Here is a 24061-nt window from a genome sequence, read left to right as displayed (position 1 = left end):
GTTGTTGTATCTTTCTTGGTAATGGCCCATTCACTTGGTAAATCTGAATAATCTGTGTGAAGGATGAATGGCATGGCTGAGTTCAGGTGGTTAGATATAAATAAAGTACTGATTCTGTCCAAACTAGTTTATGTTTCTACAAATAAATGGGATATTCTATTGGCTATAGGGGAAATCATCAGAAAAAAGACAGATCTACAATTTAGAAAATACAATTTGTGACTTAATGGATTGTGTCTTCTAAATTTCAGTTATTTTGTGTGTGTGTGTGTGTTGTAAGGGTAGTGCCTGAAAAGATCTGATGAATTACAGTGCTACCTCGGGTTAAGAACTTAATTCGTTCTGGAGGTTCGTTCTTAACCTGAAACGGTTCTTAACCTGAGGTACCACTTTAGCTAATGGGGCCTCCCGCTGCCGCACGATTTCTGTTCCCATCCTGAAGCAAAGTTCCTAACCCAAAGTACTATTTCTGGGTTAGCAGAATCTGTAACCTGAAGCGTCTGTAACCCGAGGTACCACTGTACCATGTTCTGTCCACTTATAATGACATAATTTTGTAATCAGGCCCTAGCACAGGGGTCTGCAACCTTTAAGACGAAAAGAGCCACTTGGACCTGTTTCCGAAGAAAAAAAACCTGGGAGCCGCAAAACCATTGCGACATTTAAAACAAATATATCTCCGGAGCCGCGATCTGACAGCGGGCGGGAAGGTGACGTCGGGACGGTGCGTGACTAACGCACGCACCGCCCCCATGCGATGTCACAGCCAGTACAGCGCCCGCCACAGTGGGGAGTGTCGGGGCGCACAATGCGCCTCCACCCCTCACTAGTATCCGCCCCGGAGCTGCGGCAAAGGTGTAAAAGAGCCACATGCGGCTCCGGAGCCGCGGGTTGCAGACCCCTGCCCTAGCAGTTTCCCCCTTTCTAAATCTCATGTACCGGATGGCCTTAGGCAAAGCACTTTCTTTCAGTCTCAGCCCCCACACCTGCAATATAGGGATAAGAATGTGGACCTCCCTTATATGGTTGGCGTGGTAAGACTTACAAGATAATTATGTGTTATGTATTATGAACATTCTTGAGTGCTATATATAAAAATGCATTTATTGAGAAAACTGTTTTACATAGAAATCCTTACATTCTTACTGATTAAATACCTTAAATTTGAGGATACATGTGTGGGGGTTTTTAATGGTCAGGATAGGATGGGGAAAACAAGGGTAACCAGATCGCTGAAACAAAAGTTAAGATCAGGTGCTATTGGTGATACCAGGGATACCAGTGCTACCGGTGCTACTGGTGATACCAAGGATACCAGTGCTACCGGTGCTACTAGTAATACCAGGGATACCAGTGCTACCGGTGCTACTGGTAATACCAGGGATACCAGTGCTACCGGTGCTACTGGTGATACCAGGGATACCAGTGCTACCGGTGCTACTGGTGATACCAAGGATACCAGTGCTACCGGTGCTATTGGTGATACCAAGGATACCAGTGCTGGTGTCTGGATGTATTATTTGTAGCTGTTTCTTTTTCAGTATGATTCTCCCAAGGTGGTAAATGGCTCCGAAAGGGATCATCAAACATGGTACACTTTCCAGCATGATAGAGATGACGACAGCCCAGGGAGGATACTTTTTTGACTCTTTTGCAGGAAAATATACCTTTGGGAGAAACAAATGTATTGCATGAAAGCCACACTGAACAGCATAATCTTCTATGTGTTTACTCAGAAGCACATCCCATCAGGTTAAATGGGGATTGCTCCCAGGTAAGTGAAAACAGGAATTACAGCTTGTTAATACTTCAAAGTGGGAGCTAAGCAAAGGTTGGCAATATTCCAAAAGGGAAAGGGTTGCATGCAGTGTAGGGCTAAGACTATGGCTTCATCAGCACAAGGATGTCTCCTCACATGATGGGATGTTCTCTTCTCCACTGGTGCACCTCCTAAATACCTTCTAGGGATTTCCCAAACCCTCTGGAGCAGGCATCTCCAAACTCGGCCCTCCAGATGTTTTGGGACTACAACTCCCATCATTCCCAGCTAACAGGACCAGTGGTCAGGGATGATGGGAATTGTGGTCCCAAAATATCTGGAGGGCCGAGTTTGGTTGTGCCTGCTCTGGAGCAAATTTTGGGATGCCATGGGAGGAGGAGAGGGGAAGAAAGTCCCATTGTGCTAGTGGTGTGTTGTATCTAACAAAAAACAATTTTTTTATGAATGCTCACTCCTGTCACATGAAATGGTAAAATCTCTCTTTTTTTATGTAGGCTGGGACTTGATAGCAAACAGTTATCATCAAGGCTGATCATCTGAAAACTCATGAAGCTGGACAGATCTGGGACTGGTCAGTGTCTGTATGGTTGACTAGCTAGGAACCACATGGCATCCATCTGTCTTGGGAGAAAGTGGAAGAGTGTGCCTCTGTGGGTAAAGTCAAACCATTAGAGAGTTACAGCGCCTACTGTGACTGTACAGAAAAAGCATGTTTGCTGCTACAGGTGCGCTACGGCACTCCTTTCTGCATCCCACCCCCATTCGTCATTCCTCCTCTGTCCACTACTGTGGATACACACCCTGACTGTCTTTCTCCAGGCAATACCATCTTGCAATAGGTACATACGCAAGTTTGCTGGCTCACTACAGGTACAGCAGACACACACCTCCTGTGCCCCACAAAGAAGAAAACCCCCCAGCAGGCATGTAGGGTTCTGTAAAGCCTGTTTTAGCTTGGTGTCCTAGATGGCAAGAGCCAGGATCACTGTCAAGCCCTTGGTGGGCTGTAGTATATGACTGATGGCATCCTCGGGCTTGGTGTGAAAAGAGGATGTCTGTTTATTCAACCTGCTTTTAAGTTGCTCTTCAGGAATGCTCTTAGAGCAGCTTAAAAAGGTAAAGGTAAAGGTACCCCTGCCCGTACGGGCCAGTCTTGACAGACTCTAGGGTTGTGCGCCCATCTCACTCAAGAGGCCGGGGGCCAGCGCTGTCCGGAGACACTTCCGGGTCACGTGGCCAGCGTGACATCGCTGCTCTGGCGAGCCAGAGCCGCACACGGAAACGCCGTTTACCTTCCCGCTAGTAAGCGGTCCCTATTTATCTACTTGCACCCGGGGGTGCTTTCGAACTGCTAGGTTGGCAGGCGCTGGGACCGAACAACAGGAGCGCACCCCGCCACGGGGATTCGAACCGCCGACCTTTTGATCGGCAAGCCCTAGGCGCTGAGGCTTTTACCCACAGCGCCACCCGCGTCCCTTAGAGCAGCTTACAGCAGAGTAATAAAATCAAAATGTAAAACCATTTATTAAATGTCCGGCTGAAACAAAAGAGGCAGGACATTAAATAAAAAGGCCAACATAAAGCATCCTCAGTTGATTATACTTAATAATTTATAATTCTATTATTTATACCCCACCCATCTTAATGGGTTTCCCCGCCCACTCTGGGTGGCTTACAGCATATCTAAAAAAATTCAGCATTAAAAATCTGGTGAGGTTAATTAGCTGCAGGACCCCCTGTAACCCCTAGTGAAACATCAGTGATGGCCCAGGAATTCTGTGCTTAAGCAGAGCATCTTTATCAATTCAGGAGTTCATAGCAGCAAGATTGGAGTGAGAGCTCAATCCCCCCCCCCCATGAATGCAAATTAGGGAAAGACTAGTAATGACTTGTATAAAGGTAACTTACATAATTTGGGTTCCAAGTAGAGTAGCTTGATGGTGGCTCAACTAGTACATAGGACAAAAAAATTAGGAACATTATCACTGGGGCGAAAAATTGCCATGTTGCCTTCCAATAGCCTTTTAGTGGTCTTCCTATCATATCTTTCACATCTGCACTGAATCTGTTAATGAAATGGATATATTTAGTGAGTGATCTGTGGACAATTCACTTGCATGCAACCTTGTTAAAAAATGAAGCCAGCTAAACTTCTGTTTCTCCTCTGACTGCATGCCTGCTCATCACTTGATGAATGCAGGAACAAGTAGAGCAGCTACATAAGCATCACTCAAAAGAGGGAAATGCAAACAAAAGAGGATTCAGGCTGGCGTAAAACATTTATGTACTAATTTAGAAATGATTTCTGTGACTGAAATAGAAATGTATTACATGTCTCCATAGTGGGGAAGACTGACCAGCTAGCCTGTTCCGTCTCCTTTCCAGGCTTTAACTGCTGGTGGGAAACTTTGAAGCCTCTGCTCTCCCTGCCTAGAGTTCTTAATCTTTTAAACCACAGGGATTTTAAAATCAAGGACTACCTCAAATAGAGATCTATCCTCTCTGACAGCTGCTTGGGCTGTTAAGAAGGCCATATGCACCCTCCAAAATCCAATGATCTTTTACACAAATGAATTAAACACAACAGATAGGAAACCTTTATCCTATTGCAAATCGTGGGGTGTATATCCCCAAATTATGCATAAGGCTGCAAACCTTAGCTGGGATCGTATTCCCACTGTATGCAATGGAATTTATTTTTGAGCAGGGGGACATGGGATTATACTTCAAATACAACACACCCCTTGGTGTGTGGAGTGCCTCAGGGTGCGATACTCTCCCCGATGCTTTTTAACATCTTTATGCGCCCCCTCGCCCAGCTTGTCCAGAGTTTTGGGCTGGGTTGCCATCAGTATGCCGATGACACCCAGCTCTATCTGTTGATGGATGGCCATCCTGACTCGGCCCCAGACACACTGACCAGATGTCTGGAAGCTGTGGCTGGATGGTTATGTGGGAGCCGGTTGAAGCTAAATCCTTTGAAGACAGAGGTCCTCTGGCTGGGACGGGGCGATATGGGATTGAGGGGGCAACTCCCATCTCTTGCGGGGGTGCAATTAGTGCCAGCACCGTCCGTTAAGAGTTTGGGTGTAATCTTCGATACCTCCCTCTCTATGGAGGCGCAGATTACAGCTATAACAAAGTTGGCCCCTTATCTCTCTCGCCCTGACCTAGCCACTGTGATCCACGCGACGGTCACCTCCAGACTGGATTATTGTAACTCGCTCTACGTGGGGCTGCCCTTGAGACTGACCCAGAAACTCCAGCGGGTGCAGAATGCCACGGCGAGACTCCTTATGGGGTCTTCGCTGCGAGATCACATTCATCCGGTACTATACCAACTGCACTGGCTCCCGGTGGAGTACAGGATCAGGTTTAAGGTGCTGGTTTTAACCTTTAAAGCCCTATACGGCCTAGGACCCTCGTACCTACGGGACTGCCTCTCCTGGTATGCCCCACAGAGGAACCTACGTTCTGCAAATAAAAACATTCTGAAGGTCCCAGGCCACAGAGAGGTTAGGCTGGCCTTAACTAGAGCCAGGGCTTTCTCGGCTGCGGCTCCAATCTGGTGGAACGCTCTGTCACAAGAGATTAGGGCCCTGCGGGACCTGACATCTTTCCGCAGGGCCTGCAAGACAGAGTTGTTCCACCAGGCCTTTGGTCAGGGCGCAGCCTGACTCCCTCCTCTGGCAACCTGCACAGAATTTTGCTTAACGGTTGCCATCAATTTGATTTTAATTAATTTTATAATGAAATGTTTTTAGAATGTTTGATTATTTGATTGTTTGATTATTTGATTGTTGTTAGCCGCCCTGAGCCCGGCTTTGGCTGGGGAGGGCGAGATATAAATAAAATTTATTATTATTATTATTCTTACAATAACCAGGTATCTCTTGCTGCACCTAGGCCAGTAAGAGATCTGGCAGACACCCTCACTTTTGACTTTCCTGCCTCTCTTAAATATCAGGCCTTCATTGCTTTTTAATGTTTTGATTAGCCAGCCACTTCCATAATTATTGGTACTGCTTGTAATTGTATTTTATGCTGTGCATCACCCCAGTGTTTTATTTGGCAGTACAAAAATGCTTTTCTAAATAAATAGACTAAATAAAGGTTTGTTGCTTAGAATGTTGTTTTCACAGGATAAAGGAGGGAAATGGAAGTGTCACACCTCACCAGCTTATCAATGGGCTTGGTTCTGATGATCCCTATGATGAGGGGGGCTGGTAAATCTGGGTCCTGGGCCATACCACTTCAAATAGCAATGGCTGTTGGCAACGGTACCTCTTCAGACTGAATGCCCCTCATATTAAACATAACGGCTCCCCCCATGGATGAGTATTCAGTTTTGAAACACAACTCACTAAAGAAGTCTGAAGCAGTCCAGATTAGACACCAGTTTACCTTGTAAACCCTCTTCAAGCATTACATTTAGTTTCCATGTAAGTGGGAGAGCAGGCTGGGGGTGGGGTTGGGGGGGTTGGGAGGGGGCAAGGCACTCCATCACTAAAAAATCCTGATTTGCATTACAAGATGTAGGTGGATTAGGCTAATTTTGCTGAGAGTTTTAAGGCATTGCAGAATTTGTCTAAACAAATCTGCAGTTAAGTTTCACTGGGTTATGCTGAATCAGTAGTTCTATTGAACCACCTAGTTTCTCCATAGTGTGTTCATTTCTTAACAGAACTGCTTACTTATGAATACAGCCTCACGTGTTCATCTGCCTTGAGTTGCTTGTGCACCTAAGGGCTTATCCAGATAAATATGCGAAGAAACATAGCCATACCTTTTTATTCCATAAAAAAATACAACACCGATCAGTTCAAAGAAAGTGATGACGAGCAAAGGCAAGGTCCCCGCATAGGCATCAAACATCTCAAGCCAGTAGTTTCCTGATCTCAGAGCAAAAAGCAGGCCCAGCAGAAAGGCAGTAAGGCATATTAAACCTACAGACAACAACATTCATTAGTCAATTAACACAAATGAAATAAAAGAAAACCTAACCATTGGTGTTTACATGTGTGTTTATAATCAATCCCAACACGTCTGTTCCGTTCTTGCCAAACACCCAAGTTTTGCCACTCACCTATCCTTAATGGTTAATGGGTGCAATGTGGCATCATTAAGACTGTACTGTTTCTGCTCACCAGGTTATTGTTATTGTTGTTATTACTGTTTATTAATTTATATAGTGCCCTTCAGAGATATCAGGGCAGTTCACAAGATAAAAATACAGGATAAAAGCACAAAATAAATAGAACAAAAATGAAACAATCACCCCCGCTCACACAAACACATTTAAAAGGCCATTGAATTAGCCCAAGATCTGGTTGAAGAGGAACTTTTTTTGCCTGGCTCCTAAAGATGTATAATGAAGGTGGCAGCCAAACCTCCCTGGGGAGGTTAATGAAACTGGAAAGAATGTATCTTGAAACAACAGTAGCAACTATAAGAATGAGAAATGAGCCAGGATATTCCCCCATCGAAATACTGTCTTGCCCACGAACCCTATCTCAGCCCCAACCTGCAATACAGAGATAATGTTAAGCTGTTGTTGTTTTTGATTGCTGAAATAATGTAGGTGAAGCACTTTGAACCGAGTAAAGCACCGTATTACTCTTGAGCATTGTTATCAGCAAAGAAAAGGATTTGAGGAAGATGCCTTACCACATATAGCCTCCTTGTATATGTATCTAGACACAATGCGAGATTCTGTGAGAGGCGTCAAGATACTTTGAATGAGTCCAAAACTGGAAGATATACCAAGACTGAACAGCATAAGAAAATACATAACCGCCCAAGTGTTTGATCCAGGCATCTTAACGACGATTTCAGTGAACACAATAAAGGCCAAGCCGGTTCCAGAAACACTCTGCAAAATTCACAAACAATGGTAAAAACTGTCAGATTGATTTCTGAGTGTCATTTATTCTAATGCAGAGGCAAAATGTTGCATTACTCAACATTTAGCCATCATCTGGAATAACATACAGCCATTACCAATGACAAGTTCATATTGGGGTGGGTGAAACAAAAAACCCTCTTGACCTTGACCTTCAACACCTGAGATGTGCATTTTTAGGACTCACCATAAAGGTAAAGGGACCCCTGACCATTAGGTCCAGTCGTGGCCGACTCTGGGGTTGTGGCGCTCATCTCGCTTTATTGGCCGAGGGAGCTGGCGTACAGCTTCCGGGTCTTGTGGCCAGCAGGACTAAGCCACCTCTGGTGAACCAGAGCAGCGCAGTGGTATTAAGTTGCCGTAATCTGTTTTTAGTGTTGCATTTTAAATTGTTGTCACTTGCCCTGGGATCTAAGGGTGAAGGAATGGTAATAAAATAATAATAAAAGCAGCCACCTAAGCTCACAGGTTGCTTTCTGTGGTTCTTTTAGTGCTCATACGTGCAGACACAGGTATGGTTTGTGTGTGTCTCTGCAGAATTATAAGGGGAAATTTATCAAGCTGGACTAGAGTTCTGGTGGGTACCCTGAGCCCCATCTTCTGTGTGCAAGTATTTGTGGCTAAAAAAGTGGCCATGGAACACCCCAGTAACAGTAGTTGTAGGGGGGAAGGTAGATTGTGTTTTTTCGGAGATAACCAGGCAAACAACTTGTGGTCTCTGTGCACTCATACATATGGGCAGAGTAACAAGCTTGTTTACCAGAGACAGAGCTGCTTGTATGAAACCAAAGACCTCTTCTGGAAGAATTTCCTGCCTGGGTCATCACATCAACGGTAGCTGAAGAGTCAGGCCTGTGACCCCCTTGCAGCATGGCAGAGGTCCAGCAGAGAAACTACAGAAAAATGCAGTGGAAGCTGCAGAAACCTTCATGGAATGTGACCAGAGAAGGAAGCTCCATTCATTCATAACAAAGCTGTTGACACAGTCAGTATTGTCTGTCATCGCTTCCTCTCAGGTGAGGTTGCATTGCTCGCCTGGCTTCCCAAAATACCACATGCCAATGTGAAGGAGAGGAGCAAGGCGGCAGGGAGGTTGGCATGGTGCACATGCTGCAACAGGAGCAGCGGGTTGGCTCTGCCGCAGCAGCCACCCTCGCCTTGTCCTGCTCCATAAGCAATGACAATGTGCACTGTTGGGAAGCTGGGAGAGCAACCTAGCCCCACTTCTACCACCCTACTGGTCTCTACTCAATGCACTACCTGTCATGGCAAAAACCGCAAAATAGGTGCCTTGGCAGAAAAAGAGCATATGAATGCCATCAGGAACTAATGCCGTGTCTGTGGCAATAGCCCCAGCAAGTGGCGTTGTTTGGGCGACTACAAAATCAGTGCATACTGTACTTTTACAACTGGATCATTTTGTAATGGAGTACGATACCTGATCAAGGAAATAATCGAGATCACAATTTGCCAGGTTGAGAGATGGAAGTTTATTGATATCCGTTCCGTTCAAATAACTGAGCCAAAATGCGCCGCTGTCTACAGTGATGCTTTCGTTCCTGAATGCCTTGGTGATGTATTTAACATTTCTGTCAAGCAAAGTCAGGAATGGTACGAATTATTTGCATTGCCACAGTCCCTAAGAAAAACAACAGCAATTTGCTTCAAATAGGGGCAGGCCAGGGACAGAACACAACCCCACACAAAAAGGAAGTTGCCTGTATACCTCAATTAATGATTATGCACATGGAACATGCAGGATTGTATACTTTGTGTTCTATGCTACAATCTTATTTTAATTCTGCCCTCTGGGGTCCCCTAAACTGATTTAAAGGGGGGGGGGAGAAATGACACTAAATTCTAGACAATGAAAAACAAAACAAATTGTGAACAGAGGGCTTGGACCAACACCTTAAATTGGTTCCTAACTGTGAAACTTGAATGGCTCACCTTTCCAAACATTCTTCATAGGCCATTGTTGCTTTGAACCCCAGAATTGAAAAAACTGGGACTGACGCAAACAAAGAAGTCAAAGAGTTTATTACTGCTATCATGACAGCATCCAGTTCACAGTCATTACTAGGAAAAACAAGTACATAACAACCCGATTAAATGTTACAAAGGCCAGCACCGAGGCTGTAACTTCTAATGTTATACATTTATTGTTTTATTTGAAGTACTTGTAATCTACTCTTCACTGAATATTTTCAATCCCAGAACAGTAAAAAATAGCAATAGTAGACAGATGGCATGATGCTGTTTTATACTCACAGGAACTTTATGGAGTAAAGCTATATTGAGAACATGCAGCCGCCTCAGTCACTTGCCTTCTGATCAAAAATAAAAACTCTCAAGTCAGCGCTCTGCAGCTGACTTCAGTGGGACTCATTAATCATAAATCTGCTCCACTTCCCAGCGTGGCCGCGTGGCCACCCACTCCCCACCGGGGGCGGGGGACTTTATCCCCCGTTGCCTGGGGGATCCCAGCCATGTCAGAGCCCGGCCAGCCAACCCCTGCTGGCCAGGGGGCGTGGCCGGGGCCGTTTAAACGGAGGAGCGAGCCAGAGGACTTCCTCTTTGGCTCGCTTCCTCAATCACCCGCCCTCCCTCCCTATTTTGCAGGTTAGGCTATGGCCTTGCTATGGACTTTGATTGGTCGCCTTGGTTGTCCGAGGGGCCTGGTAGGAATTTTTCCACTTGGCAAATTGGCACTGGCCACTTGGTTTTCGCCTACCTCGTAGCAATCGTCACTACTTAGTTAGGGTTGCAGTTAAGCATTGTTTGACCTTGTGTGGGGGAGGGGAGGTGTGGCCATCACCTGCCCCTCCATGCTTAAGGGTATTCCATTAAGGGAACCCGGGGGTGTTGATCTAGTTCCCGATGGGAACACCAGGGTGAGCTTGAGTTGGTTCGCATCGACAGGGCTCCCCCTACCGGTGGCTTACCCTTACTGGACTTCCTGCACAATGGGCAGGAGTCATATATAGTCAGGTCCAATCAATGCCTATGCTAATACCGCTCACATTCTGTAATTTCAATAGAGTTGTGGCCAAAATTTGCCCAATAACATAAACCTAATATCCGTATCCTTGTGTGAGTTATTTCCAACGAGGGGGTGGCTGTGGGGTCTCAAGTCAGGGCTCTGCAGCTGACTTCAGTGGGACTCATTCATCATAAAGTATTGCATCTCAAACTTAGCTGAACTTTTCCCACTTCCACATTCACTCCCATCCTTCCTGCAGATGATGTGAAGATCTTCACAGGCAGACATGCGTATGCGACAGCCTGTGTATTGGGGCATCTGCCCAAATCTGACATTGCAGAAAGAACAATAAAGGGCATCTTTGGGACTCAGACAGGGAAACATCAAGAGAACAGAGCCAACGGCTTTTCCTGGGCTCCAGTGTGGGCTGAATGAATTGAGTCTTGTCTCCAGAGATCACTGAGGCGCTATCTGACAGAAGTCAATTTGACTGCGTCAAACAACTCCCCTCCACATTGTGAGCGAAAGCTAACAAAACTGCAAGATTATACCTACTTTGGCGGGTTGTAGCTTGAATATGCTATGAGTCCCCCACATCCTAAAGAAAGAGAGGAAAAGATCTGGGTGGCTGCATCAAGCCAGGCACGTGGATTGTTGATCTTCTTGAGCTGTGAGAGAGACAGAGAGAGCTCAGGGCTAAACACATTATTAGTCTCATAATTCCTGTGTATATTTCACTGATACAGGCCTTCCTGGCAAGCAGTGGAAAATTAGTGTGTTTTCTGAATTCAACAAATTCAGAACAGAACAATGCATTATACTGGCAAACAAGTGTTTCACAAACTGCCTGCTGGGGGCTTGTTGGAGGGGGGAAATCAGTGTGTAGGAGAGAGCGCTTAACTCTTTCCATGCTTGGCGATAGTCCCTTACAAATGCTCACTAGAGTGCTTTTACCTTCACTTGCGCATCTTCCAGTCTTGAACCCTGCCAGACGGAGAAAGAAAAAGCAGCCCAGGGGAGCATTTGTAGGGAAGAATTGGTGGGCATAGGGAGGATTAATGACCTGCCCACTGGCTTCCTCAAATACAGAACTGGGACACCCCATGCTTGCACAATGAAGTGTAGTTCTGCCCTGTCTGCTGAAAAATAAGATTTGACCCAGGGTTGCCTATATTCGTGAATTTTAGAAAAGGGCATTTTTACACACGTTTCTGTTCTTCATAGATTCCAGAGGGAGTTAACAAAGTACAATTGCCAGAATATGTGTGGATCCCAACTAGTATTAAGTGGTAAACAAAGAAGCAGCATGGAGGAAGGTTCAAAGTTCAAAGCCACCTCTAAAAGACCAAGTCAGAGTTTCTGTACATCATCTGGAACACCAAGGATCAATTGAATAAATACTTGCATTAGGAGTCATGAAATAGAGTAATCCGTGAAAGGCTCCTGGGAGAGTCATTCCATAAAGAAGGAATAATGTTAGAATTAGGTAAGGAAATGTAGTTGTAACATACATTGCCTAAGAGGAGGAACAAAGCAGAGAAGAAAAAAGTGAGTGTCAGGAACAGGTGAAGGCAACACCATGAAATATATGAGCACTTAAGATAGATAATATTCTATTTTCTGTCTGGACTGTACCATTTCTGACTATAGGCAGGTAATAAGATAATCAAATACATGCAAAAAAAAAACACCTCCTGCATATGGATTCTAACCTAGCTTCCTCCCAGACGCATTAGTTTTCAATGGGCAGGTGCCTTTTAAAAAATATGATAGAACATTCATTCATGTGAGCTGCCTTCTGTCTCACATGGTGCGGTCTAAAGATGGCTTTACTACCTCAGTAAGGACCAGGTCAGTGAAATACAGGTGACTGGTAATAATCCCTGCTCACCTTTCCAGTCGATTCAATTCCTCGTACTGTACAAACGAACACAATTAACCAGCAGGCTGCCAAACATAAAACCAGCCACCACTGAAGCGGACCACTGTTTGTAATATCCGTGCTTATGTTTAAAGTGTACCTATACCAGAAATAATTGGTAGGTGTGCTTTTGTTACATTCTTCAATAAGTTCTGAAATAACAAGCACAGAAGGCGTTATCAAAACAGATAGAATCATAGAAGAGTTGGAAAGGATCCTGACGGTCAGGAATATGCAGTTGTCCCATTCTGCACCAATTGAGCGTGCAGATGGTATAAAGGTAAAGGGACCCCTGACCATTAGGTCCAGTTGTGGCCGACTCTGGGGTTGCGGCGCTCATCTCGCCTTATTGGCCGAGGGAGCTGGCATACAGCTTCCGGATCATGTGGCGAGCATGACTAAGCTGCTTCTGGCGAACCAAAGCAGCGCACGGAAACGCCGTTTACCTTCCCACCGGAGCAGTACCTATTTAGCTACTTGCACTTTGACGTGCTTTTGAACTGCTAGGTTGGCAGGAGCAGGGACCGAGCAACGGGAGCTCACTCCGTCGTGGCGATTTCAACCGCGACCTTCTGATCAGCAAGTCCTAGGCCCTGGTTTAACCCACAGCGCCACTACATTTTAAAAACTCCATTCCATGTTTGTTTTGTTGTTAACAAAAATGTAAACCTACCATAAACCCCTCTCCTCTGGAGTTCTAGACTGAGGCATTGTTTAGTTTGGGGAATAGCCTCCTCTTGATTGACAAACAGGGCTTCCCAAAAGAATGACATCAAGAGGAGATGCTTCACCTCAACTCTTCCAGACCAAGCCTGGAACAAAACTCTCCAGCCCTACATATATTTGTGTTAGGGATGCAACCAGGCACAGCCCCGGGTGAATGGATATGTGCCTTATCCTCTCAAAGCTATTCCATGAAGGGGAAGGGGCAGGAATGGGGCCTTTCTTCAGGCATCAGTTCTCTCTGCACAGGAAGCTCTTGCTTTGGCATAACTAGTAAACTAGCCAGGAGTGGGGAACCTTTGGACTTCCAGCTGTCGTTGAACTACATCTCCCATCAGCCCTAGCAAGCATGGCCTATGGCCAGGGATCATGGGAGTCGTAGTGCAGTAACTGCTGGAGAGCGTGAAGATCCACCACACCTGCTTTAAGCTATTGGCCCCATCTACACAGCACTTTAAACCATTCTTAAACTAAGCTATGCCCTAAAAATGAACTTACTGCTGCTTCTTTCAGATGGGCAGGGTATAAATAAAAATATTATTATTATTCTACCTCTGCTGCATTACCAAGTGCTTCTCTCAGTTCATATCCTATTCCCTTTTGGTACAACTTACAAGTGCTGCTTTCTCTGTAATTCTGTCCTTTTGGAGCTGTAAGATTTGGGGTGCATGTTCACAGGATGCAACTGCAGACACATGTTCATGAGGACACAGCCTAACTAGGTGAGTCTTGCTCTGAAGAGCAGGGCTGGGGGGGGGGGAGAGGTCAATTTAAAGTGCAGAGCATCTGGGTAGGAGGGGGAGCTAAACCCCCCCCCCCTTCTCATCTGTGCTTTTTTATGCAAGAGGAGAAGAGAAGAATTGCATCCAAGCTTTGTACACATTACCATTTACTCTTGCTCTAGTGCGCTCCCAATGGTGGATTTTGAATCCAGAGACATACAACATTACCAAAGATGTAGAGCTAGCCTGGAGATTTTTGATAAATGCTGCTAGTGTGTGTGTTTTCCATCAAACCAGCTTCAACCCAAAAAGAATTCTTAAGCCACATTTGATGTGCAGTTCAGCTGAGGTGTGTATCAGCGTATGCACAGATGATAGCACCATGAACGGTAAATGGGAGGATTGCAAGCGGGAGGGGAAATGAAGCAAGTAATGCACATTGGGTACAAACATCCCCATCCCGTCTCTGGTGTGCACAAATGCAACCTGACACACAGACACAGCTGATAATGTGTGCATAGCCTACACAGAAAAAATGGGCACCTGTAGGGCTTTGTGTCTAGACCTTGCTTATCCCAATCTGTGGCTAGGGCCAAAACAGGCATGGCAGGAACACACCTGGGTCTGACAGTTGCTGACTGTGACAGAGTTGGACAAACAATTTAATGCAGTGATTGAAGGATACATAGAAAAGCAGATACTAATAACAGAAAGCAGCAAGAGACTTGGGAACTCACCTGGTTTGCTGGTATCTGTTGGGCAGGAATTCCAAGGTAACGGGTTTCGGAAAGAGTTTATAAGATACCACAAAATCCAGGCCATAAGCATATTGTAATATAGAACCACTAGGAAGCACACTATCACGGAAGAGTAACCTGTGGAATATACAAGCACACTCAGATTTGGCATGAACAAAGAAAATTGCTTTTTAACATACATATTGATTCACACAATGGAAAGATCAAATCCAATTACTACCTGAACTCTGGCAGTCTGGAAAACAATATTGCTCTGTGAATTAAATGTTGGTGCTAACAAACTAAGCAGTGGGGCGGGGGGGGGGAGCAATTCCCATTTTGCCTCAGGTGGTGAAATCACACAGGTTGCCCCTGAGTGGCTCTGTTTATCTTCCACACAGATAGGCATGTAACTGCCTGAGTTTACTACTACTGTGATGCGGGTAGCGCTGTGGTCTAAACCACTGAGCCTCTTGGGCTTGCCGATCAGAAGGTCAGTGGTTCAAATCCCTAAGACGGGGTGAGCTCCCATTGCTCTGTCCCTGCTCCTGCCAACGTAGCAGTTCAAAAGCACACCAGTGCAAGTAGATAAATAGTTATCACTGTGGCGGGAAGGTAAACGGTGTTTCTGTGCGCTCTGGTTTCTGTCACAGTGTTCTGTTGCGCCAGAAGCGGTTTAGTCCTGCTGGCCACATGACCGAGAAAGCTGTTTGAGGACAAACACTGGTTCCCTCAGCCTGAAAGCGAGATGAGCACTGCAACCCCATAGTCGCCTTTGACCGGACTTAACTGTCCAGGGGTCCTTTATCTTTTACCCTACGACTAATGGGTTTGCTATTACAGCCTCATGGAGCCCATGCATTTCCAGGAAGGCGCAACGATTAGAAGATTGTATAGTCACAAGTAAAGGCAGTTGCAGAAACCTACCCAGTCCTCCCAGGTAAGGTGAGATGTTCCACCAGACTTCAATGTTGCCTTTTTTCATGCGTTGCCCTACAGCTAATTCAAGAAAAAATATAGGGGTGCCTTCCAACAAAAACGCGACCATGTATGGAATCAGGAATGCTCCTAGAAACACAATTTCCAAGCACAGTTAGCTCATAACAGTGGCACAGAGTGGGTTGCTGGTGCCCAGTGCAGACAAGCCCCTGACACTGGCGGAGAACATCTCCAGCCAAGTGGGGCCTTGCTGTGCCAGCTGCCTGCAGGGGCATGTCTGGCCAGGCCAGGCCACACTGGGGATGCCCCTTGTCCCCTCCCTGTGCTCCATGGGCCTGGACTGCTTTGCATCCTTCACCAGGGTGGGGAAGCCAATGCCTGGGGGGGGGGTGCCTGGTTGTGCCCCCTCAGAATTCTACCCCTTGGCCCCCACACACTATGCCACTGCTCATGCCCTCCTCCACCTCTAACTTTCTACTAGCATTATCTTCATACCAGCAGCATCTGTTAGGTACGTATGTTGTACATAAAATAATTATTAAGTAAAGCAAAAAAGCTGTAGCAGTTGATCTAGAGAGGATTCCCCCCCCCCATATGGTGATAAACTGGGGGTAAGAAAACCTGGGGGCACTACCTTAACTGCTATGGCACCCAGTTGTGGCTCTTGAGAATTTTTCCATGAAGGGACAAGGGTTCTACAGCTAACGATCATTAACTTCCTCCATTGAGGAAGCTGTGATGTTGATATCAGATTCAAATCAGGACTGCCCCTGCCACCATGCAAACAATATGAGGGGCAGGGAGGTGTTGTGGAGAGAGCTAATCATGTCCTCCTGCTTAGGTCTGTGCAAAAAGGCAATAATATACAACTAATTGTTAGAGGGGGGTTTTGTGGTTTTTTTACTGTGGCATGCATTGAAAGTGCATCTAATTGGTGGGGATTAAACTGCATAAATTAGACCTGCTGTGAGAGATGTAGAAGGTGAAAGTAATGAAAAAATTGCTGCTTCATTGATTGAGAGTTCCTTGCTGCTGTTTTTGCACTTACATTTTAGGGTTTTTTTCATTTTTTAAAAAAAATTCTGGAATGTAGGAGGCGGGGAGAATCAACTTTGAGGGGAATCAGCTAGCGTCAGCTCAGGTGTTCATAGCTCCCTTGGTCTACATTCTTAGGTCTAAATTATCTGCTTTCCTTGAGAAGAAGAAGAGATTGGCAAAAAGTTACAACCAGGAATGATCCTGCAAAGGAAGTTGATCTTGGACAAAGTAGCTTGTTTCTAATCTCTTCACTTTTCAACAAGGAATAATACACATTTTAAAATCATTTATCAGTGTTAAGAGTCAAAGCACAGAAGCATTTGAAGAACTCTTATTGTCACAGTTGCCTAGAAGCAAGACTATTTCTTGCCAATAGAAAAAAAAAAACATTTTAAAAAATCCATGTCCATTTAGTCAGAGAAAGTAAATGACTCAGACACTAAATCCATGCAGTGAAACCAAATCAATCAGTAACAATAGATAACAATTCCAACAAGACTTAAAGCTTGGGTTGTAAGTCATTCAGTGATACTATTAAGCTCTGTATGCCAATCAGAATTGCAGTGAGGCATTGAATTTAACAGAAAAATTAGGGACATATCTTTCCCAATGACTCTTGTGTTGTTGTTTTGCTCTGTGCACATAGCCATCTGTCAATCAGAAGGAAGAGGAGGATGTAAATAGCATTATTTTTTATTTTATTTAGCAATTAATTTCTCAAACCAAAAATAAAAAGGACCCCTCCCTTTTACAGAACCTGTGATAGTCTCCTTCTTCTAGCTGTCATCTGCCACAGATGAGGCCATCAGGTGGAGAGTCGAGACATTTAAGTAGCTTTGCAGCTACCTCTGCAGAGCCATTTTAGGCCACCTTTGTTCCCACCTCTGGCTTTTTTTGCCATCTCGCATAGAGCCCCTTCATCTCCCTTAATGGCTCACCACCCAGGCTAACACCTCACTGGGAGGCTAGCCTGGCTATTCCAAGAATTAAAAGCACTGATTAAATTTTAACAGTTGCTGGATCCAGAGATTAGAGGGATGTGGCACACCCCAAACACATATTATTTTAGAACAAGAGGAGCTTGTCATAGTTTAGTCTGAACAATCATGCAACTAATCAATTAAAAGGTGGGTTTTCTCTTACCTCCTCCATAGGTTTGGCACAAGTATGGAAAACGCCACACATTTCCAAGACCCACAACAAATCCAGCACAGCTTAAAAGGTACTGGAATTTACTATCCCACTTGGGCCTTATGTACTCTTCATCGCTGCCTTCAGATTCATCAGTTTCCATCTTTATTTTATACTCTTCAACGCCGCCTTCAGGTTCATCAGTTGCAGGCTTTAATTGATACTCTTCAACGCCGCCTTCAGGTTCATCAGTTGCCATCTTTACTTTATCCTCTTCAACGCCGCCTTCAGGTTCATCAGTTGTCTTCTTTACTTTAGACTCTTCAACGCCACCTTCAGGTTCATCAGTTGCTTTCTTTACTTTATCGTCTTCAACGCCGCCTTCAGGTTCATCAGTTGCCATCTTTGCTTTATGTTCTTCAACACCGCCTTCAGGTTCATCAGTTGCCTTCTTTACTTTATCCTCTTCGCCTCCTTCAGGTTCATCAATTTCCTTCTTTGCTTTATCCTCTTCAACGCCGCCTTCAGGTTCATCAGTTGCCTTCTTTGCTTTATCCTCTTCAACGCCGCCTTCAGGTTCATCAGTTGCCTTCTTTGCTTTATCCTCTTCAACGCCGCCTTCAGGTTCATCAGTTGCCTTCTTTGCTTTATCCTCTTCAACGCCACTTTCAGGTTCATCAGTTGCTTTCTTTACTTTATCGTATTCAACGCCGCCTTCAGGTTCATCAGTTGCCATCTTTGCTTTATGTTCTTCAATGCCGCCTTCAGGTTCATCAGTTGCCTTCTTTGCTTTATCCTCTTCAACGCCGCCTTCAGGTTCATCAATTTCCTTCTTTGCTTTATCCTCTTCAACGCCGCCTTCAGGTTCATCAGTTGCGTTCTTTGCTTTATCCTCTTCAACGCCGCCTTCAGGTTCATCAGTTGCTTTCTTTACTTTATCCTCTTCAACGCCGCCTTCAGGTTCATCAGTTGCTTTCTTTACTTTATCCTCTTCAACGCCGCCTTCAGGTTCATCAATTTCCTTCTTTGCTTTATCCTCTTCAACACCGCCTTCAGGTTCATCAATTTCCTTCTTTGCTTTATCCTCTTCAACACCACCTTCAGGTTCATCAGTTGCCTTCTTTACTTTATCCTCTTCAACGCCGCCTTCAGGTTCATCAGTTGCCTTCTTTACTTTATCCTCTTCAACGCCGCCTTCAGGTTCATCAGTTGCCTTCTTTACTTTATCCTCTTCAACGCCGCCTTCAGGTTCATCAGTTGCCTTCTTTACTTTATCCTCTTCCACGCCGCCTTCAGGTTCATCAGTTGCCGTCTTTACTTTATCCTCTTCAACGCCGCCTTCAGGTTCATCAGTTGCCGTCTTTACTTTATCCTCTTCAACGCCGCCTTCAGGTTCATCAGTTGCCGTCTTTACTTTATCCTCTTCCACACCGCCTTCAGGTTCATCAGTTGCCATCTTTACTTTATGTTCTTCAACGCCGCCTTCAGGTTCATCAGTTGTTTTCTTTACTTTATCCACTTCAACGCCGCCTTCAGGCTCATCAGTTGACATCTTTACTTTATGTTCTTCAGCGCCACCTTCAGGCTCATCAGTTGCCATCTTTGCTTTATGTTCTTCAACACTGCCTTCAGGTTCATCAATTTCCTTCTTTACTTTATACTCTTCAACGCTGCCTTTGGGTTTCTCAGTTGCCATCTTTACAACCTCTTTTTTTCCTTTCACCACATATTTCTCCAATATTAGCAGCAGCCAGGCAACTGAACCACCTCACTCACCAAGTAAGTAGCGGGGGGGGGGGGGGAGCAACAGCAGAGGTATTCTGAACAATGGATAGAACTTCCATCTGCGACATCACACCAAAGAATCCAGATAAAACAACCTAGCAACCTACAGCCACACAAATTACAGAGTTGAGATGAGGCACTGAAGTTAACAGAAAAATTCTTACCTCTTGGAAGCAGTAAAGATATAATTTAACCCTTTCCGTCTAAACTCTTAATTGTATTACCTTTCCCAAAGTTTCCCCTAGCATAAGAAAAAGACCACACGTTTGGTAAGTTAAAAAATTGTTTACTTTCACACTCTTCAGAGGTCAGGTTCATGCGTTTCATAAAAGGTTCGCCAGGCAGCAATATTCACCTTCGTTACAAAGCAGCGAAAGCTCCTAAATTATTGGTATAGGAACTCAAGAATGGATGCTGAGGGCCATGCAGTTGAGTTGGAGCGACCAACTCAAACCTCTTCACATGCTGAGTTTCTCAAGTAAACGGGAGAACAAAGGCTTGATTACTAGTTCCTTCCAAGGTGAGGGGAAGTAGATAGTTAAGCCTGTCAGGACAACATACTCTATGGTATTAACCCCTTCATGCATTAATTAGACTTAAGCATGTTGGTTATGTGAAACTGATTATCCCACAAACCCCTTCTCAAGAAAATATAACAATTGCATGCACAATAAATGAACCTCCGGGAATAACATCAAAGGTTCTAAAAACTGTTTCTTGGTGAGAATGTCAGCTATCATTTCTTTGGTTTGACAATACCCCAATTCAAGTCCATCTTGTACCACATCATACACATAGTGGTATTTCACCCCACTATGAGCTTGCAGTTTCTCTAGATCTGGGAGAGTTGTGTACAGCTATTAAGCAAATGAAAAACAACAAAGCCAGCGGACCTGATGGGATACCTGCTAAAGTCTTCAAAGTGGGTGGAATTGACCTTACACAACAACTTCATAAGCTCATCGGAAAAATCTGGGAGAAAGAGGAGATCCCGGTATACTTTAGGGATGCCAAAATTATCAATCTCTTTTAAAAAGGTTAGAGAACAGATTGCAGAAACTATCAAAGGCATCTCTCTATTAACTGCAGCTGACAAAATCCTTATAAGGATCTCAACGAACCACCTCTTAACAATATCTGAGGTGACCCTTCCTGAATCCCAAAATGGTTTTAGACCTTCTATGGGGACCGTGAACATGATTTTAACCGCTTGACAGCTTCAGGAAAAATGCAGAGAGCAAAACCAACCCCTGTGTATGGCATTGATTGACCTGACTAAGGCCTTCAACATTGTAAACTATAATACCCTGTGGACTGTCCTTCTGAAAATTGGCTGCCCAGATAAATTTGTGAACATTTGGCTCCTCCATGATATGACAATCGCAGGTAACAAGGGCTCTCAAAGTGAACCATTCACAGTGGGATCAGGTGTTAAACAGGGATGTGTTATTGTCCCAACTCTATTCATTATTTTCATTGCCATGATCCTACACTTCATTGAAAGGAAACTCCACACCAGAGTAGAAATCATATATCAAACAGATGAAAAGCTCTTTAATCTGAGCAGGCTGAAAGCAAAGAGTAAGGTTACCACAACTTCCATCATAGAGCTTCAGTATGCTGATGACAACTTAGTGTGTGCACGCTCAGAGGATGACCTCCAATCCATCCTAAATATCTTCACAGAAGCTTATGAAAAGCTTGGCCTATCACTCAACATCCAAAAAACCAAAGTGCTGCACCAATAAGCAAAAAACAACATCTGTAGCGCCACAAATCCAACTCAATGGTCTAACATTGGAAAATGTTGATCACTTCTCCTACCTGGGCAGTTATCTTTCCACAAGGGCTGACATTGTTTCCGAAATCCAGCATCGCTTGAGCTCTGCGAGTGCAGCTTCCTCCCGTTTGAAGTGCAGAGTCTTTGAGGACCAGGACATTCGCAGGGAAGCCAAAATGCTTGTTTACAAAGCTATTGTACTACCAACCTTACCGTATGCTTGTAAAACATGGAGCACCTATAATTGCCATCTCCAACTCCTCGAAAGATTCCATCAACGGTGTCTCCGAAAAAAATTACACGTTACCTAGGAAGACAGGTGAACTAATTCCAGTGTACTGGAAGAAGCAAAGATCACCAGTGTTGAAGCAATGATTCTACAACATCAACTTCACTGGACTGGTCATGTTGTGTGGATGCCTGATTATCGTCTTCCAAAGATTATCGTCTACTCTATTCTGAACTTAAAAATGGAAAGTGTAATGGTGGTGGTCAACAAAAGAGGTTTAAAGACTCTCTCAAGGCAAATGTAGTAAAAAAACTGACAACTGGGAAACACTGGCCTGTGAGCACTCCAATTGGAGAACAACCGTCACCAAACGTGTCATGGGCTTTGAAAACGCTCAAACTCAGGACAAAAGCAGGAAACATGCTAAGGGAAAGGCACACTTGGCAAATCCACACCGTGATCAACTCCCGCCCAGAAACCTATGTCCCCACTGTGGAAGGACGTGTGGATCCAGAATTGACCTCCACAGTCACTTAAAGACTCACTGTTAAAACCGTGTTTATGGAGAACAATCTTACACAGCTACGACTGATCGCCAAAGAAGAAGAAAAAAGAAACCTTAACAGAGATTGTGATCAATCATTTAATTTCAATTAGTAAGCAATTTAGAGCAGCTAATTCATTTTCCCTGAGGGGAAAACAAATTTTATTCATCTGCCCCAACAAGATATTCAGCAAATAGTCCTTGTGGGTAAGGTTGCAACTGTGGATTGGGCAATCAAAGGCATGCGAAGCATGAAGAGAAACCCATAAAAGAACTTGGGGTGTGTTTCTTTGAACATGTGTACTTACATATTTGGGATCTCAGACAATGTATGGTTATTCTCTCACTTTCACCACAAAGTAAAAAAAGAAGATAACCAACATGATAAGAAAACCCTGTCAGGTGGCTGCCTTGGGTTTGGCTTGCCCCCCTCAATATGCAAAGGAGTCTTCTGCCACAAGCAAAGTGCAGTAATGCTAATGAGTCACATTTAAGTAATACCTGTGTTCAAAATTACTGTTTGGAATAAATAGCACCTAGTATTTATAAAGAACTTGTCAGAGCTGCAAAGCATTTTGTATGCATTATATTTGTAATACTTAAAACAGTCCAGTAAGGTGGGCTTATAAATCACTTAAGAGATTTTATTACAATCAAGCAGTATATAATTTTTGTTAAACAAATAAAATCATTTCCCTTGTACTTTCAAGGGGCATAGTTCATGCAATAAAAGCTAATCTGTTATACGTATTTGAGATTCTCAAGCGCATTGAACTATTTTTAAATAGCCATATAATTCCTTTTTATATATATTAGAGGAGGGCATGTTTATGGTCAAACTACGAAATTTTCTCTCCCAGGTGGTAGTGATGGTCTCCAACTTGGTTGGCTTTAAAAGAGGATTAGACAAATTCATGGGGGAGGAGATGGGTACTAGCCGTTATGACTCTTCCTCCACCTTGGGAGGCAGCACTGCTTCCAAATACTGGAAACCACAGGAGGGGGGGCGTGCTTGAAGCAGCTAGGAAGCCTGCTCCCCATCACGTGCAGTTTCAAAATGTCCTTGGGAGTGCAGGGATGGGGTGTGCCAATGTACCATGCAGCCCAGAGGCATTGCATTGGCAAAAAATGGTCGCCCTCATTTTAAAAGACAGCCTGTGGACCACCCAATAGCCCTGTTTGGAATGATTTGTCTATCGGAGCAGCGATTGGTTGATTTTAGCATTCATCTTTTCAGGTGAAATACGGTTGCTCCGGCAAATTCCAGAAGCTTCTGTACAGCTCCTGAAGGAAGTGACAGAACCATCACTATATGGAGATTTCAAAGCCATTCTGGATTGAATAATGCGGTCCTATTGTAGGTAAACTGTTTTATTTTTCCTTTAAAAAAGAAAAAGAAATAAATAGCTAAGTCAACCTCCTGTATCCAAAAGCAGGAAAAATGTGGTAATTTGGTGCTTGAAAGTACGCTTAGTGTCATGAATACATGAGCTCAAAGCAATGTTTTCAAAGTATTTTATCAGCAAAGTAAGTAATGGGATATGCTCCATTTTTAGTGTAAAAAAATTCACCTAACCTGGAATTGTCAGGGGGAAATATATTTTTCTGTAATCCAACAATGGTGAGATGCCTATTCTGATATCTTGCCTAAAAAAGTGATCTATGGCTGCAAGTTTCTGTGTTCCGTTCACTAAGCCTTGTTTGCGTAAATCACTTAGAAAAATGTGACCCCTGTTTTAAAAACTCGGCAGCACATTATTTTATAATTGTGGCTGCCAAAACCATGTGGTTTTCCTTAAACCTTGCTGAGTAATCAAGACTATTATTGTATTGCACATGGCCTTTCA

At 44.3% G+C, this 24061-nt stretch overlaps 2 protein-coding genes across 11 annotated transcripts in view; one reads left to right on the top strand and one right to left on the bottom strand.

The window, feature by feature from the left end:
- Positions 1–24061, top strand: part of TERT (telomerase reverse transcriptase) — a 96523-nt gene that overhangs the window by 69104 nt on the left and 3358 nt on the right. For 2 of the 6 annotated variants that reach the window (XR_014513345.1, XM_083449299.1), the window contains one exon: positions 2275–2885. The exons of 3 other annotated variants lie outside the window; for them this stretch is intronic. The gene's annotated coding sequence lies outside the window, so the exon portion shown is untranslated. Of the gene's footprint in view, positions 1–1774; positions 2886–24061 lie in introns of those variants that run through there. One more of the 6 variants, XR_014513346.1, reaches the window with a different exon arrangement.
- LOC310681490 (uncharacterized protein) lies at positions 1084–19676 on the bottom strand. 5 transcript variants are annotated; one of them, XM_083449306.1, is made up of 13 exons: positions 17889–19676; positions 15696–15836; positions 14769–14906; positions 12557–12738; positions 12071–12181; positions 11221–11333; positions 9633–9761; positions 9121–9271; positions 7448–7652; positions 6567–6726; positions 3689–3845; positions 1379–1667; positions 1084–1332 (listed from the first exon to the last, which is right to left on the bottom strand). In XM_083449306.1, the coding sequence occupies exons 1-13, from the start codon at positions 19570–19572 to the stop codon at positions 1196–1198; spliced, it is 3597 nt and encodes a 1198-aa protein (XP_083305432.1). In that variant the 5' UTR covers positions 19573–19676; the 3' UTR covers positions 1084–1195. The 5 variants fall into 5 exon arrangements, with proteins under 5 accessions (XP_083305432.1, XP_083305435.1, XP_083305434.1 ...); XM_083449309.1 differs by having other exon boundaries at positions 1084–1280; positions 1398–1667; XM_083449308.1 differs by having other exon boundaries at positions 1084–1288; positions 1406–1667.

This window comes from Podarcis tiliguerta (assembly GCF_965153285.1).
Source record: "Podarcis tiliguerta genome assembly, chromosome: 7".
NCBI classification, from domain to species: Eukaryota; Metazoa; Chordata; class Lepidosauria; order Squamata; family Lacertidae; genus Podarcis; species Podarcis tiliguerta.
Note: the sequence above shows the minus strand (reverse complement) of the source record. Positions and strands in the feature narration are given on the sequence as shown.